This window comes from Sesamum indicum, linkage group LG13 (genome assembly GCF_000512975.1).
Source record: "Sesamum indicum cultivar Zhongzhi No. 13 linkage group LG13, S_indicum_v1.0, whole genome shotgun sequence".
NCBI classification, from domain to species: domain Eukaryota; kingdom Viridiplantae; phylum Streptophyta; class Magnoliopsida; order Lamiales; family Pedaliaceae; genus Sesamum; species Sesamum indicum.
This window is the reverse complement of record NC_026157.1, coordinates 2687481-2704708: the sequence shown is the minus strand read 5'-3', so window position 1 is coordinate 2704708 and position 17228 is coordinate 2687481. Positions and strand designations below refer to the sequence as shown.

The 17228-nt window shown below is 32.0% G+C and overlaps 1 protein-coding gene across 1 annotated transcript; it reads left to right on the top strand.

The window, feature by feature from the left end:
- Positions 11309 to 15290, top strand: LOC105176181 (probable NAD(P)H dehydrogenase (quinone) FQR1-like 1). Its single transcript, XM_011098911.2, has 2 exons — positions 11309 to 12015; positions 14742 to 15290. Exons 1-2 carry the CDS (start codon positions 11447 to 11449, stop codon positions 14968 to 14970), a joined length of 798 nt encoding a protein of 265 aa, XP_011097213.1. The 5' UTR covers positions 11309 to 11446; the 3' UTR covers positions 14971 to 15290.

The following is a 17228-nucleotide window of genomic DNA, read 5'->3' as shown; positions in this document are numbered from 1 at the left end:
ATTCATGTCACTATACTAAAGAGCAGGGGTGTTTATAATTCGATTAAACTGATTGAATTGAAATTTTCGTTTTGATTTTCAATTTTATTAAAAAAATTCAGTTTTTTGATCGGTTTTTTTTTCCACCGCTCAGTGATTGAATCGAACTGAAAACTGAATTTATATATATATATATATATATATTAATATATTATATATTATCTATATTACTTTTAACTTTAGTTTTTGTCCACTCTTTGTTCCTCAATCTTTAATTCTTCAGTATTCAAATACTTAAAATATGGTATTTTACTATTTTAGTTTATATTATCAAATAACAAGTTTAATCAACAATTTAGTACACTTTGATATTTTTTTTTGTAAATAAATATTTAATATAATCATATGAATTTTATCATTACAAATTTATAATTTCAATCCATTACGACAAAATGTATTTATTCACTATATATTAGAGTTATTAGTCAACATCTCATATTTTAGTTTTAGATGATATTAAAAACTAAGATATAGTATTTTAGTTTGACTAAGATATAATATTTTAGTTTGTATTATCTAAAAATAAGCTTAATAATAATCACCAATTTAGTACAAATGGATTGTTTGTGTGTTCTTTTGATTTAAAATTTTGAATTGCATTCGTAAATATTTTATTCATTATACATTTTATTCTTAGATTTTGATATTTTTGTACAGGTATTTTTGGAAAAAATTAAAAAAAATATTAAAATTATATATATATATTTGTCAAAAAATCAATTTTTAGATTAAAAAATTGAAAACACAAACCGAGTTCGATTTTAACCAAACTGAACCGAGGATGTTCCGTTTGGTTTTTGGTTTCTAAAAATAGGTCACCAAAAATTCGATTTGCTTCAATTCAGTTAATCGAAAGTAAAAATCATAACTCGTTATTATAATTCAGTCGAATATGAACCAATTATATCACAAATGCAATACACTTATCGTTTCATTGATGTATAATTTTAAAAAAAAAAGTGATAAATTATATAATAAATATGATATACTTACTTTTTTGATTCACATAAAAATTTTTCGATATTATATACTTGAAAAAAAAAAAAGAAAACTAAAAATGTTCAGTTTAAAATTAGGTACAACATCATCCAACCGACTTATAATGTATTTTGTCATCATTGTCTTTAGAGTGAATGGATTAGATATGTCGTATTTTGGCACCCACAAATGTGTGTGCAATTAATTTATATTATAAATAATATAATTTTTACTCTTTTAAAATATTTATTTTAGTTAAATAAATAAAAATTATGAAAAAAATAGAGTTTGTGGGTAGTTATTTAAGGAAATTGGTGGAAGAAAAGAAATATGGAAGTTGAGTGAGGGATAATTGGAAGTCGAGAAAAAGAAAAAAAAAACAAAAACAAGAAAAACTGTTGAACTTTTAAAAAAATAAAAAAAATGATAGATCATAAAAAATTGAACATCAAAATAGCTGCACTTCAATAATAATAAGGTATAAATTATTTCACGGTCTAAAATATATTATAGATAAAAAATAAAATATATTAATATCATGGTTAAATTAATTTAAAAGTTGAAAAATTGAATAAATTAGTTATTTTATCAATTGAATAATATTTTGGATTGACAAAAAAAGTGGTATAATAGTGTCAAAATCGTCACTTTGTATCTTTAACACATCTTTTCTTTATAACTAGATGTATGTGGCACAGTCAATGCATGAATAAAAATTAAAATAATTAAATGTCATTTACTATTTCTTTTGTTGTAGAAAAAATGATAATATGAAAATAATTATAATAAAATAATAAATAATTCTGAAAGAGAATATTTGAAGTATAAGAAAGTGAAAAAAATATATTAAGTAGAAACAAATAACTAAGAAATAGATTTTTCAAGTAGATAATGGAGGAAATGTGGACGTTAGTGGGTGGAAAAAAAAAATAACCCACCAGAAATAAGGAAGACACCAAACAGGTGCTCTCCCTTAATATATAGTATAGAAAGTAGTAGTTGCGTGGCATGTCCTTCCTACTTGTATATAATTAATAATTTTTCACGTGTTAAAATATATTATAAATAAGAATAAAATATATTGATTGGGCAATTAAATTAATATAAAACTTGAAAAGTTGAATAAATTAGTTATCTTATAAGTTGAAAGGCATTTTTTTGGATCACAAAAAATTGGCGCAGTTGGTCAAAACCACCACTTTGTTTCCATAGCACAGACTTTTTTTTTTAAAAAAAATATACTAGTTGCTATGGGACGTTGTCCCTGCATGCATAAAATAAATAATATTTTATATTTTAAAATATATTATGAATAAGAAATATATATATATATATATATAAACCAACACATTATATTTCTAAAGAAAAAAAAGAAAGAAAGAAGCAATAACAAAAAAAAATAAATTTAGGGGTATTATTGGCATAACAATAAAATTGGTGTTCCGGTATCGCAACCGACATTTGTGAGAGAAAAATGCCTTTTTTTTATATAGAGTATAGATATACTAGTTGTCGTGGCGCGCCGTCCCTGCGTGCATATAATAAATAATATTTCATGTTTTAAAATATATTATGCATAAAAAAAGATATATATAAACCAACACATCACATTTAAAATACTAATAATAATAATAATAATAATAATAATAATAATAATAATAATAATAATAATAATAATAATAATAATAATAATAATATTTAAAATAATAATAATAATAATAATAATAATAATAATAATAATAATAAAAGAAAGTAAGAAAGAAAGCAAGCAACTAAGAATAAAAAAAGAAAAAAGAACTTAAGGTTATTTTCGGCATAATTGGTGTCGTGGTGTCATAACAACAGTTTGTGAGAGAAAAAGACCTTCTCTTATATATTAGTATAGATAAATAAAAATATTTATCGTCACAATTTTTAAATTCTGAAATTTATCCTTTAAGTCATTTCTTTTCTTAAAAAAATTGAATAATAATTTTAATATTTTTTTTAATAATCTCACAATTATATATATATATTTCCTCTCAACTCACTACCTCATGTTTTTCTCATTTTACATCTCCATGTTTATTATGATTTACAATTATAATTTATTTATTTTTATAAATTTCTTTTTTCTCATCATCTCATATTATATATGGTTCTTTTTATATACAAGCAGGGACCATTTAAGAACAATTAGTGTGTGTATATGTATAAATTGTGCACACTTTATGAGAGTACCAAACTAGAAAAAAACGTGTTTGAAAAAAAAAATTAAGCAAATTACTTTTTTATAATAATAGAATAGAGAAATAAATTTATAGCAAGAGAAATTGAAAGAATATATATGTATAATTTTAAAAACTAATAAAATAAAATAAAATAATATTAAACAATATGGTGAATACAAAATTATTGAGAGAGTTAGTTGATTAGAAAATAAAATATCTTGTGAATAAATAAATATGTTTAACGATGTCTTTGTTCATAAATATTTTATCACCCAAGAGTAATGTAACCCCCGACGCAGAAGGCATTGCACTTCTTTTTTATAAGTCGATGAAGTATTTATAAAGGATAAATCCACACGACAAAGAAAGTTTTTTATCGTCCTAGTAAACTATTTCACAAGGTGGGTAAAAGCTGAACCTTTATCCAAGATATCAGAAAAAGAAGTAATCAAGTTTCTTTGGAAAAACGGCATTCCCTGCGCCCTAATATCCAACAATGGACTCAGTTCTCGGGGACCAAACTTAAAGACTGGTGCAAGGGATTTGCGATCAAACAGTTCTTCACCTCACTCAGTAATCCGCAAGCGAATGGTCAAACTGAAGTCACCAACCGATGATCCTCCAACACCTGATGACTCGATCAGAAATCGCCAAGGGGGCATGGATGGATGAGCTCCCTAGTGTTTTGTGGGCATATCAAACAACACTGAGGACCGCCAGGGGAGAATCCCCATTCAGGCTCTCTTATGGGACGGAAGCCGTAGTGCCTGTGGAGATAGGAGAGCTTAATTGACGGGTGAAACATTACGACTCAAATTCCAACGAGCAAAGATTAAGGTTGAATCTAGATTTTATCGAGGAGGCTAGAGAAAGAGTCGCAGTACAGGTTGTTATGTACAAAGTTAGAATTGCTAAGGCGTCATAACGCAAGAGTTAGGCCAAGAATAATTTTTAGAATAATTATAATAATTAAATATTTTAGTTAATTAAAATAATATTAGATAATTATAATGTAAAAATATATTTTTTGGTTGATTAAGAATAATATTAGATAATTATAATAATTATTATATTTAAATTAATCTATAACTTATAATTACTATAATTTCTTAAATAATATTAGATAATTATAATAATTATTATATTTAAATTAATCTATAACTTATCATTACTATAATTTCTTAACATTTATATTAATGTATATCTAAATTTGAAAAATAAAATTTAGTAATTTTTTATTTTTTGTACTTTTATATTTAACATAAATATATTTAAGAATAAAAGAATTTGTATTTTAGTAGAGATGAAAATACAAAAAGAAATTTTTAAAAAAGTAAATTTGATCATAGTAATTTTAGATATAAATATAGGGGCATTTTAATCAATTAAAGTTAAAAAATACCAAAATACTCAAAAAAAATGAAGCCCAATTGCACTTCAGGCACGTGCACCCAACCTTCCATTAGTTTCTAATAAAAAGAATTTTTTTTACTAAATTTATTAAAATGCAAGGGGAATTTTAGTTATTTCAAGAAAAAACAGAGGGATAAAATGGAATTTCACCAACTTTTACTTTAAATCAACTTAACTGAAGCAATTCAAAGAAAAAGTTGTAAAAACAAAATCAGTCTTTTCATTCTCTTTTCAATAATAAATAGATAAGTACTTATTTTAAAGGGATAATTATACTCCCCTAAAAATTGGTGTAATTATATGTAAACTCCTTGTCATTTCAAAAATTACATTTAGTAGCCTTGTATTTGTTTCCGTCTAACAAATAGATATCTCTATTAGTCAAAATTTATTGAATTTGATAAAAAATATTAATGTTTATTGTCGATTTATTTATTACTAATTTATTGCAAATTAAATAAATGATGAAACTACCCTTATAACTGTGAAGATATATCCCCTCACATGCATCAACATGTGAAAGATATATAAGGATAATTGATCATAAAAGATTTATTTGACTTGCAATAAATCAATAATAAGTCAATCAGTGTTAAATATAGATTTTTATTTCACTTGTTTTGCTAATATCATAAAATTCAGTGAATTTTTGACAGACAAAGAGATTTATGTGTTAGAAAGAAGTAAACATCATAAACATTAGATGTAATTTTTTAAACCATAAGAGATATACAATTAATTTATACAAAACCTCAGGAAAAGAGTATAATTATCCTTAATTTAGACATTTCCGGATTAAGGTACTCGAGGAAGTGGCTTTGTTCAGCACAACGATTGGGCCTCTCGCACTGAGTTCTGCAGGTTTCAGTTTATTTACTTAAAATAGTCCATTTTGATAAGCCCAGTCTCATTGTACTTGGAAAAAAGTACTGTGGCCCGGATTATAAGTCCAATGACTAAACCCTCAACATGAGACGTGCGATTTTGGCTTCTACCCTTTTATAACCAATTTCTTGCAACATATTTGTGTTTGTCGGTATAGATGAAATTATTTTGTTGTTATTTGATATTTTATTATTAATACTATGTTTTGAAATTATGAAATGAGTGTCTAGAGACAATGGTGGGTTGGATCTTAGGTTCTCAACAAACCTTCCCAGATTTGCCATAAACATCCTTTCATACAGTGTCTGTATTGTTATATTTTTAAAACTTTATTTACTCTGTGATATGAGTTATTTGGATGACAGAATAAAAAAAAAAGAGTACATATATTAATTATACTATATTTACTCAATTTGTTTGAATCTAATTATTTAAGCGGAATAGCGATTTGTACTAAGTTTGGGGATAAATTCGGGCCCTCGTAATGCAAACTAAACATCTTACAAGAGAAAAAAAAAATACTAGTAGAAAAGATATTAATTTATTTTTTCTTCTTTGCAAAGTTTATGGGCATTTTAGTCCAAATAAAAATTATCTCATGGCTTAGTTGGTACATAGAATTATACATGATAGGATCCACTATCAAGCATAGTGTGTTGTTTGATTCGTGTGCTAGGAATCAATGACAAAATAAGAGTTCGATATATCAAACTATGGTACGTGTGATTATGAATCCCACCTATAAGCTGTGATACACAATCCCACTTATCCTGCTACATCGGATTAATTTGGTAGGTGACCAAAATGTCCCCTATCTTCTAAGCTCTTAATTGAAGTAGGTTCAAATTGATAACTATTAATGATAAATAAGATATGGTTATTTTTCATTTGTGTGTTAATAATAAAAGTATCAATCATTTTTCTAAACAATTAAAAATACAAATTATACACATGCATCAATATGGTATTATTGCTAGCTATTAATGAAGGTGTGGTTTTTAGTTTTTACCTTTTCCTTTTTGGTTTCAAGAAGAAAATATTTAAATCAAAAGTCAATTTGATTAAATATAATAATTAAATCTCGCAAAAGATGATTATGAGTTTATTTATCCTAATTAATATTTTTTTATTTATTTTGGCCCAACAACTTGACGAGGTTTTGTTACGCAGCGGTTGGAGGAGGATGGAGTAGTTTGACATGTACTCCGACCTTAAAAGCGTCCCAATTAGGACTTTTCTAAGTCATAAATTGCGTAACTTAAGCCGCAAATTATGGATTCTTGAATTACAAAATACATACATTTATACTAATATAAAATGAAAAATTCCTTTACAGTTACAAACAATAATTAAAAACGTCACAGCATTAATTTTTGTAAAATTAAAAATAACCTTTAACTGATAAGATGACTAACTTATTCATTTTTTTTAAATTTTACGTTCATCGATAAATTAGTCATAATTCTTACTTACTTTTTCTTTTAATATAATGTAATTTATATATTTCAGCAACGACGATTTGTGACACCACTATATCAATTTTTTTTTATGTTGATAATACCTTTTAAATTGATTTTCTTTTTTTTTTTTTCTAGAAATGTGATAAATTGCTTTATATATTAATTGTTATTATTAATTTATTTTAAAATTTAAAAAATTATTTATTATATGAGTATAAAAACTGCATTCTGTTAAGAAATTGAATACTGAAAACAAAAATAGAGAGAAGAGAACCCATGGGAATGCAGGAAGCTTTCTGTATTTCTGGAAAATTATGAATGAATGTAGAGGAAGAAGAAGACCTTTGTTCTTAAATAGATACAACCCACCGCCTCAAGTGTAAGTAACCCCTAACTGCCACAAGCATCACGTGGCCCAACACAGACATAATAAAGGACCAAGCAAATGAGTGGACAAAGTGCAAAATACAAAAAGAAGAAAACCTAATATGTGAAACACAGTTCATCCTATATCCTTGGTCTAACACATCAACTTCGTCTCTAGCACCAAGCTCATCACCAGCATCAATGGCAGCAGCACCAGCAACATCATATACTTCAATAGCCCCCCACAAGTGGTTTTGGGGGCAAGAGAAACCAGGCCCAACTTGGACATGAAAAAACTGAACGCCTTCAAAGGAAAGACCTTAGTGAACAAATCAACAAATTGACCAGAGCTACGAGCATGAACAAGGGAAATGAACCCCTCCTTATAAGCATCTCGAACATGGTGACAATCCAATTCAATTTGCTTGGTTCGTTCATGAAAGACGGGGTTAGCAAGCATGTGTAGAGCAGCCTTATTGTCATAGAAAGATCAATGGGCAATTGTAGGGGAACACTAAAATCTATCAATAGATATGAAATCCACCTCAATTCACCAACATCACAGCTAAGCTACGGTATTCCACCGTGGAACGAGACATCATTGATTGCTTCTTGGTTTTCCAAGAAATGAGAGCATCGCCAAGAAATATACAAAACCCAGTTAAAGAGCGTCTGGAGTCAATGTAGGATGCCCAGTCTACATCACAGAAGCCTTTGTGAGTAAATGAATTAATAGAAGGCAAGAAGAAGCCCTTGGAAGGACAACCTTTAATAATGTCCATAGTATACTTAGTCTATGATAGACAAATGCTAGTAGAATTGCTAGCAATTTCCGAGACGAGTTGCATCACCAATTCTTTAATAGTAAACAAATCATGAAGATAATCCTTAATTGATTGAAGAAGCAGCATCTAGCCCAGTAAGCAAGATACCATCCACATGGACCAAGAGTGCAGTGTGCAAAGTGAACAAACAAAGATCATGAGCCAATTGGGTGAATTCATACTCCTGCAATTTGACATTCAACTCTACATTCCACTGTCATGAAGCTTATTTCAAGCTATACAATGAACGTTCCAACTTGCAAACCAAATCTAGTTGAACCTGGTAACCTTCTGGGGGCAACATATATAGATCCTCATCCAAATAACCATGCAAAATTGCATTGTTAACATCCAACTACTGTAAATTCTCAACCATTAGTTGTAGCAAGTGTTAGGAAAAGCCTTACTGTTACTATCTTTACTATGGGAGAAACCCTTCAACCTGACTATACTCTTTGGCAACTAGGCGTGCCTTGTATCTTTCCACATTGCCATCGGTCCTCAATTTTGTCTTGAACACCCATTTGCACCCAATAGCTCTTTTGCCAGCTGGAGGCTAAGTCAATATCCATGTATGGTTTTTCTCTAAGGCATGAATCTCAGCCTGCATAGCTTTTCTCAACTCTAAATATTGAACAACCTCTGTAAAAAAATCGAGGCTCCTACAAAATTAATAAAGAAGCCACAAATGACAAGTATGTAGTTTTGGTGGAACGCAACAAAGAAGGATCATGATGATGACTAACAAAATTATTTAGCCAAGCAGGTTTATGTGTGACTCTATTTTATCTTTTGAGATGTGGAGAATTATGAGGACGAGGAGCTAATATGGATGTCTTAGTTTGAGGAATGGCTGGAAGTGGAGAATGGGATTAACTCTGTGAGGAAGAAGTTTGATCTGCAGAAGAGGTAACATCAGAAATTGATTCAAGTAGGAAAGATTCAGAGTAGATAGGAGCAACTAGAAGAGGACAAACTAAAAAAGTAGATGAGTTACTAGAGGCATAAGGAAAAACATCCTTGTGGAATATGACATCTCTAGAGGTGAATGTGGTATGCTCATCTAAGTCATATACCTTGTAGGCCTTTAAGTTAAGGCATATGCAAGAAATATACATTTATGTTCTCTTTTATCAAATTTGAACTTATTGGGATCAAGATAAGTAGCAAACCAAAGGTAGCTAAAAGTTCGAAGATGATCATATGAAGGAGGAATACCAAATAGTGTCTGAAATGGAGAGATCCAATTTAGTGTTTTGGTTGGAGTTTTGTTAATGAGGAAGGTTGTAGTAAGAATGGAATCTCCCCAAAATTTGATTGGGGGAGAAGTTTGAAATAAGAGGGCTCTTGCAACGTTGAGAAGATGTCTATGTTTTCTCTCAACTCTACCATTTTGTTATGGTGTATAAGTACAAAAAGTTTGATGTATAATGCCCAAGTTATGGCACAAGGATTGACAATCTTTGTTTATAAACTCACACCCATTATCAGACCGTAGCATCTTTATCTTAACACCAAACTGAGTATCAACCATTTTACAAAAATTGGAGAGAATGAAAGGAATTTGGGACTTATGTTTGAGGAGGTAAGTCCACAAAGACCTACTGTAATCATCAAGAACACGAGCACATAATTGCAACCTGAAACTGTTGGTGTTTTGTATGGCCCCCATACATCCAAATGGATGAGCTAAAAAGGTGTTGAAGCATGAGAAGCACTCAAGAGAAAAGACTCTAGATTGTTTAACCACATGGCAAATATCACACATAAAGTCCATTGAACTACCAGAAATCTTACAATCTGAAATGTGAAGACGGGGAAAGTGGCAATAAGTAGCTAAATATTTAATATTATTTTTTAATAATTAATTTTTCATTTAACAAAGTACTAACAATTTTATTTATTTTGTAGGAGACGTTCTAGAAGATGTTGGAGGATCGTCAGCCACAGCCCACAGCCGACGCCCTCGATGCCCTCACCGAGTCCGAGGCTTTGGTGGTGATGATGGAGTGCAGATGTGGCTAGCTGCAGTCAGAGACAAGAACAAGAGCCACATATTCACCCTTGGTTCTGAGGCCCATGTCTCCAGCCACATATTCACATCACCATCGCTACTGCCACCGCCGCTAGACCCAATCATGAAGGACCGCATCAGCTGTCTCGAGATGATGATGAGCGACATAATGGATATGATGCTGGATATACGGGCCTCCTCATTCACTACAGCATGACCTCCGACGAATTCCCTAGCCGAGAATCAGGACGATGCTGACGAGGACCATTTAGATTAGGTTTTATATTTTTTTTTGTAATTAAATAAAATTTTCATATTAATATAATATATTTTTACTTTTTACATAATATTTATTAAATTCTATTATTTTATATTTATCAATTAGTTAAATTTATAAATAAAATTAATTCAAATTTCATTAAATTAAATTTATTACATCAGAAAATTTATTAAAATGTATAAATTTATTTATTTATTTAAAATTTATTAAATATATTAATAATTTATAAAAATGACCGTTTCAAAACTCGCCCCAAATCCCACATTTTTTTATAGTGTTAGTGCAAGGTAACATTTTTTTCTTTCAGACGAGCAATCTATGTAACATACATTCATCATTCTCGATTACTCTCTCATTATAGCTCGATATGTTGGTTTTACGTTCTTTTCTTTGATTTTATTATTCTAAGATCGTGTATTAATTTAGGCGTTGAAAAGCTAACAATTTTTTTTAGGTCCTCGTTCTAAGCTTTCGAACGAATCCTGTTCAACAAATACCGAGTTGATGAATTGTCTCCCGCTTACAACTTTTTCACACACAATTTCATTTAAATAAAAAATATATTTAATTTAACACTAATATAATAATTGAAGTATTATTTTTATCAAACAAAAAGATATATTAATTTGATACACTAAAAATTTAAAATACATTTTCATAAAAAAACCTTTATACAACATTGGAAACATATATCTTTTTTCTCTTAAAATTGAAAATTAAAAATGAAAGCAAAACCAATGGTCATTCCAAGTTCCCAATCGCCCAATTCCACGGAACTGCCAGGAGCAACGACACCGTTTGACACTTCCTCCGAACCAAACCAAAGTCTATAGTAGTCAGTAGTCACTGGTCAGTCGCAACTCATTCACAAAGCTTCCATCTCAATTCTCAAAGCCCACTCCGCCACCACATTTTCCCTTCTTTCTTTTCGCTAATCTACGCTTTGCCACTCCATTTTTCTTGATTCAGCAGTATTGATGGGAAAAGGTGGGGGCTGTGTCCCTAGCAAGAAAAAGCTCCCCGTAGCTACCACCATCGCCGCCTCCTCCGCCTCCGGCAAGGAGGAAGAGGACAACCTCCCAGAATCCACCCCACCCACCACCACCAACGACACCGCCGCTGCCGATGAAGCTGTTACCACCATCCCTTCCGGCCCCCTTCGGAATCTGAAACTCTTTATAGTGTTTTACTCGATGTATGGTCATGTGGAGGCACTTGCTTGGCGGATGAAGCGGGGGGCCGACAGCGTGGCCGGCGTCGAGGCAGAGCTCTTCCGGGTGCCGGAAACACTGCCCGAGGAAGTACTTGTCAAAATGCGGGCCCCGTCGAAGGACGATTCGATCCCCGTGATTGGATCGCCCGAGGATTTGGCGGGCGGTGACGGGTTTCTGTTCGGGTTCCCTACGAGATATGGGTGCATGGCTGCGCAGATGAAGGCGTTCTTTGATTCGACTGGACAATTGTGGAGGGAGCAGAAGCTTGCCGGAAAACCTGCGGGGTTCTTTGTCAGCACCGGGACTCAAGGCGGCGGCCAAGAGACCACTGCGTAAGCTCCTTATTCTGCTAGTGTCTTCTATATGTATGTAAGTAAGCCTCTATTTGTTTTCCTTTGTTATGGCTATGGAATTGGAATGTTTTTGCTTTCATTTATAGTAATAATAACATCTGCGTTTATGCTGGGGTATTTGGCTTTTGATTTACCCTTTTTCATAATTTCGACTGTGGGAATTGTGTACGCTAAATGTATGCTAAAGCATAGAATTAGCATGTAATGCCTGTTTTCTGCAAAATATTTGCTCATCTGTAAATGTAATTCTAAGTTAGATGCACATTAGGGATGATATCTTACTTGTGAAATCGTCTACAGATTTATTGAACTGAATTCATGAATCCTTCTTGCAAAAATCATGGAATCACTTGATTGTCTGCACATTTGTCGAGTTTATTTCATGAATCCCTCTTGCAATGTCATGCAACAAGTTAAATGGGTTCTCACTGACAAGATTTTTGACTGACAATGTATGGCATAGCCCTGCATCCACTCTAAGCACAGTGTGAGACTCCATTTATGAGATATACCAAGGTTTAGTTTTTGCATAAAAAGAAACAGAAAGCTCGGAAGCATTAGCAGATTTGGGTTGGAAGAAAACTCATGAATCTTCTTCCTTAGCAAAGTCCTCATTTTTGCACTACATGTCATTTTAATATGTCATGGATTCTGCACTGGGGAAACAGGCAAGATATAGTTTGAAAGTGACCCATTATGAATTGGAGAAAGGCATTTATTTCTTTGTTTCTCTCTGTGTGTGTGGGGTGGGGGTGGGGATTCAGGGGTTAATGAGCTCAAAAAGTGAAGTGAGTTTTGATTGTTTATTTTTGTTTCAGCACTGATCTATGCCATATAACCCCTTTGGCCGAGGTTGCGGTGAACAATCACAAACTAGATTTCTGCCTTTGTCTTGTAATATTTAAGTTCCCAAAGGTGTGATTTTATAGTAAGTTATTCAGAATTAGGAAATTGTGATGCAAATGTGCATGAAAAAATTGCTTCTCTTTATTTTATTGCTATCCAAATGAAACTGGATGTGCATCAATGCAATGTCCTTTTCTTTTCTTTCTTTCTTTCTTTCTTTCTTCCTTTTTCCTCCAAAAGAAGGTGATACTTTAATGGTTGACCTTTTTGGGTTAATGCAGTTGTATACTTTAAAAATACTAATTCTTTTTGTTGTAACTTGTCAATATTGGTCAAATTGTGTGGTGCACGTCCTGATACGACTCTATAAACCGTATCCATACTTATCTTTGATAATTTGCCAAGATTCTTATCTTGTTTCTCATTATTTGTTTTTCGGAAAAATGATGTCTAACAAAATTGCTTCTCTTTGTTTTATTGCTATCCAAAATGAAACTGGATGTGCATCAATGCAATGTCTTTTTCTTTTCTTTCTTTCTTTCTTTCTTCTTTTTTCCTCCAAAAGAAGGTGATACTTCAATGGTTGGCCTTTTTGGGTTAATGCAGTTGTTTACTTTAAAAATACTAGTTTTTTTTTGGTTGTAACTTGTCAATACCGGTCAAATTGTGTGGTGCACGTCCTAATACGACTCAATAAACCGCATCTGTACTTATCTTTGGTGATTTTCCAGAATTCTTATCTTTCTCATTAATTTTTTTTTTCGGAAAAATGATGTCTAACAAATACAAAATGGTTTTATAGATACTTGAAGTTGTTTGGAGTAGACTAGAAATATAAAAGATCAAGTGTCATTGACTTTACCTATTTTATTTAATGGCTGCCCAAACAGGAATCTGTTGAGGAATTGGTGGGTCCTTTCAGAGTTTCTAAACTATCTGTGAAACAATAAGGTATATTGACTTTGACGGGCAGTAGCAGGAGGGTGTGCATTATAGAGTTTTGGCACTTGTCTTTAGTGCTACATTTTGGAGGAAAGGTTTGTTGTTCACATCAAAGAAAATGAGATGTCATTTGGCTCTTAAAGGATACTGATAAACTTCCCATCATCAAGAAATCATTTTGTCGGTACTTGTTTACTTGAAACAGGAAGGATTTATTTCCTTTTTTCAATGTTTTTGCCTTTTTGGTTAAGTCATTATTTATTTGAGATGAATTAAAAATTAAACATCTCTTTTGCTTCTGTAGTTGCCATTGTGTATATTTTTTCCTTTTCCTCATTCTATTTATTTTGCTTTAGTTTGGTTTGGGAAAATGAAGACAAATTGACCATGAACTTGGTGCTTCGGGAGATTGATTTGAAATATTAGGATCACAAAGTTGATGGTGCATGCTTATTTGTATCCTTTCCCTGTTTCATGGTATAGTTAAGCTGGTTAGTATGCTGTATACAAAACATCAGCTGCTGAAATAGCTGAAATGAAAAATTTATCCCTTAGTTTATATATCTCAGAATTTTATTCATGTCATCCAACATGCAGACTGTAGTTTGGAATAGTTTACCTGGTCTTACAAAGTCTATGGCACTTCCTGCTATGGTTGACCCCAAACAATGCTCAAAATGCCTAGTGTTTGCATGTGTCTCCGTGTCACTGTGTGTGCTTATATGACCATAGTTTGTTTACTTATAAGGATGGTTATTCAATTTAAATATGCTTGTAGATGTATTTATCTTCCAATTTCTTCGTTTTGTCTGAACATTTAATCCTGCTATCAGCATTTTTGGTGGATTGTCGTGCTAGCAGATGATTATTGATAAGGGCCTTGAGATTTCAACCTTGAACTGAAACTTTGATTCCAGGTGGACTGCAATTACTCAATTAGCTCATCATGGAATGTTGTTTGTCCCTATTGGGTACACTTTTGGTGCCGGTATGTTCAAAATGGATTCTATCAGAGGGGGTTCTCCATATGGGGCTGGAGTCTTTGCAGGTGATGGCACAAGGGAACCAAGTGAACTGGAGTTGGCCCTTGCCGAGCATCAGGGCAAGTACATGGCTGCTATAGTCAAGCGGCTAGCTCCCCACTGACAGCTTACATGTATATTGGGCTTCGATTTATTAATTTGTTTCATGTCAGCTGGAGTATCTCATTTTGCAATTCGTATTGCCCTTCATTTATTGATTACGGAACCAGGAATTGTGCGTAATTTTCACATTGGTTTTGATGTTTTCTTTTTGCTCTTGTCTCTTCATTTTACTTTTTCTGGATTAGTAACATAAGTGTACATGTTTTTATACTTGGTGATTGATTAGAATGTAATAAGCAGTGGGTGTCTTGTTGTTCTCTTCCTTCTGTATATTGTACTCTTTCTATTGACTTAAGTTATATACACCATCAGTGTACACTATATATTAAAGTAAAGCACATTCTTTTGTTGTTTTAAAGATAAATTTTGTTATATAATGAAATCGCATGTACAACAATTCTACTTTCTCAAGTCTTCTTCCATGCCATCCTCCAAATTCAATACACTCTCAATACTTTTATAGAATCCGACCAATAATAAACTAATAATTTAATACGAATCTGTTCAATTACCAAATTGGGCAATGCTCTTCGGGCTCCTTTCCATTTGTTGAAAGATCCTTCTATTTCTCTCACAATATATGATGCACTAAAGACGCCAATCAAAACTCGATTTGCAGCCTTTACTGGATGTTTCCCCTGTCACTTTCTAGTTGTCCATTGCGTGGCATATCCCATCTAAGCATATGCCATCATCACTTGAGACTTCTCTAAATCGCCCGAATACAAGTCAAAAAATAGATGATCATGGTATTCAAGAGCTTGCTCAGAACAAAACATACAAACCAAACCAATATGTTGCAAACAAGGTTTGTCCAATGTCAGTAAACGACCCTGAATAGCCGACTACAACATGGTTATATATTCCTTGGTATTTCAATGGGACCCATCAATAAAGAACTCCACAGAATTGGTGCAACACTCGAGTGGAATAGCCGCGTCACGTTCGAGCTACTATATTTTTTCGATGCCGCTTAGGACGAGCACCTTTTTGGTGTCATCTTTTTTGTTTTTTTTTTAATTATTTAATTTAATTTTTTATTTTTCATTTAACTTTCTACTGTTCCATTATCTTTTGATAGTTTAATATGGGTGTCAAGAAGCGGCCCAGCCCATCACCCAATCAGACAGTATAGAAGGGAGGAAGGCATGAAAGTCCTCTCATAGCCCCATCCACAGTTAAGGCCCAAGAAGGCATTCGGCCCAAAGGACACGTACACGTAGCAACTCATATTCCAGCTAGGCATCCAACTAGGCGTTTAGTCCAGTTGGAATCAACCACCTTAGACCAGGTCAGCCTAAGGAGGCCCAGGGGATTGGGGGCAGACGCCTAGGAGAGGCAAAACTTCTCATACCATTGGAGTCCCATAGATAGGAAGGACTCTTGCAAGACACGCTCACCTACGGGATAAGGAAGACAAAAAAGGACCAATCTGTTGCCCAACCACTGTCTTCAAACTTCTCGGAGACCAAACTCCCCTCTAGTTGGGAGACTCCCACTACAAATACAGGTTCCACCCCCTTGATGGGGGATGATCTCCAAGCAATTTATTGAGTATTTCACAATCATCCTATCACATATTCTTGCATTATTCACCAATCTTTTATCAATACTTTAGTTTCATACATCCTTACTTATTTTTCTAGTTTCATTTTATCAAGTTTCGATATTAACTTGGACATCAGAGTGTTACTATTCTTTTTTTTTTTGCAGGTTCTTTTTCTTGAGCCCCCTTACACTTCAACCCAACTCCAAAATACTAGTCCACATTTGCCTGGACCCATGCAATTTTTGCACGCATTATAGTTATTTCTTTCTATTTTTTAAACATTCATGCATTTTTTGTCACCATTTTTAATAAATTAATATTAATTTATTATTCAATATATATTTTATTAAATAATAAGTATTTTATAAATATTTTATTTTAAATAGTAGTATAGCTAGAATTTGAAAACATATAGAGTGTGTCTCAAATTACTAATAAACCACACCTCATGGAAAGATATCTTCTTTCTCTTTTACTCATTCAAGGAGTGAATTATATAAAATTAATATGATTATACTAAATGTAATTTTGGTTATAAATATAGTTCTTTTCTTTTTATAATTCAAATAAATAAATATGATAATTATCATGAACTCAATTAATATATTTACAAAAAGTATTTTTAAATTTAAGGTATAAATAGTACAATATAATGGAGAAGAAAAGGAAAAAAAAGGGGGGGGGGGGGGGGGAAAAAAAAAAATTTTTTT

Coding starts and splice junctions, on each gene's coding strand:
- LOC105176181 (XM_011098911.2), top strand. CDS start 11,447: ATGGGAAAAGGTGGGGGCTGTGTCCCTAGCAAGAAAAAGCTCCCCGTA. Junction 12,016..14,741: donor GGCGGCCAAGAGACCACTGC/GTAAGCTCCTTA, acceptor CTTTGATTCCAG/GTGGACTGCAATTACTCAAT.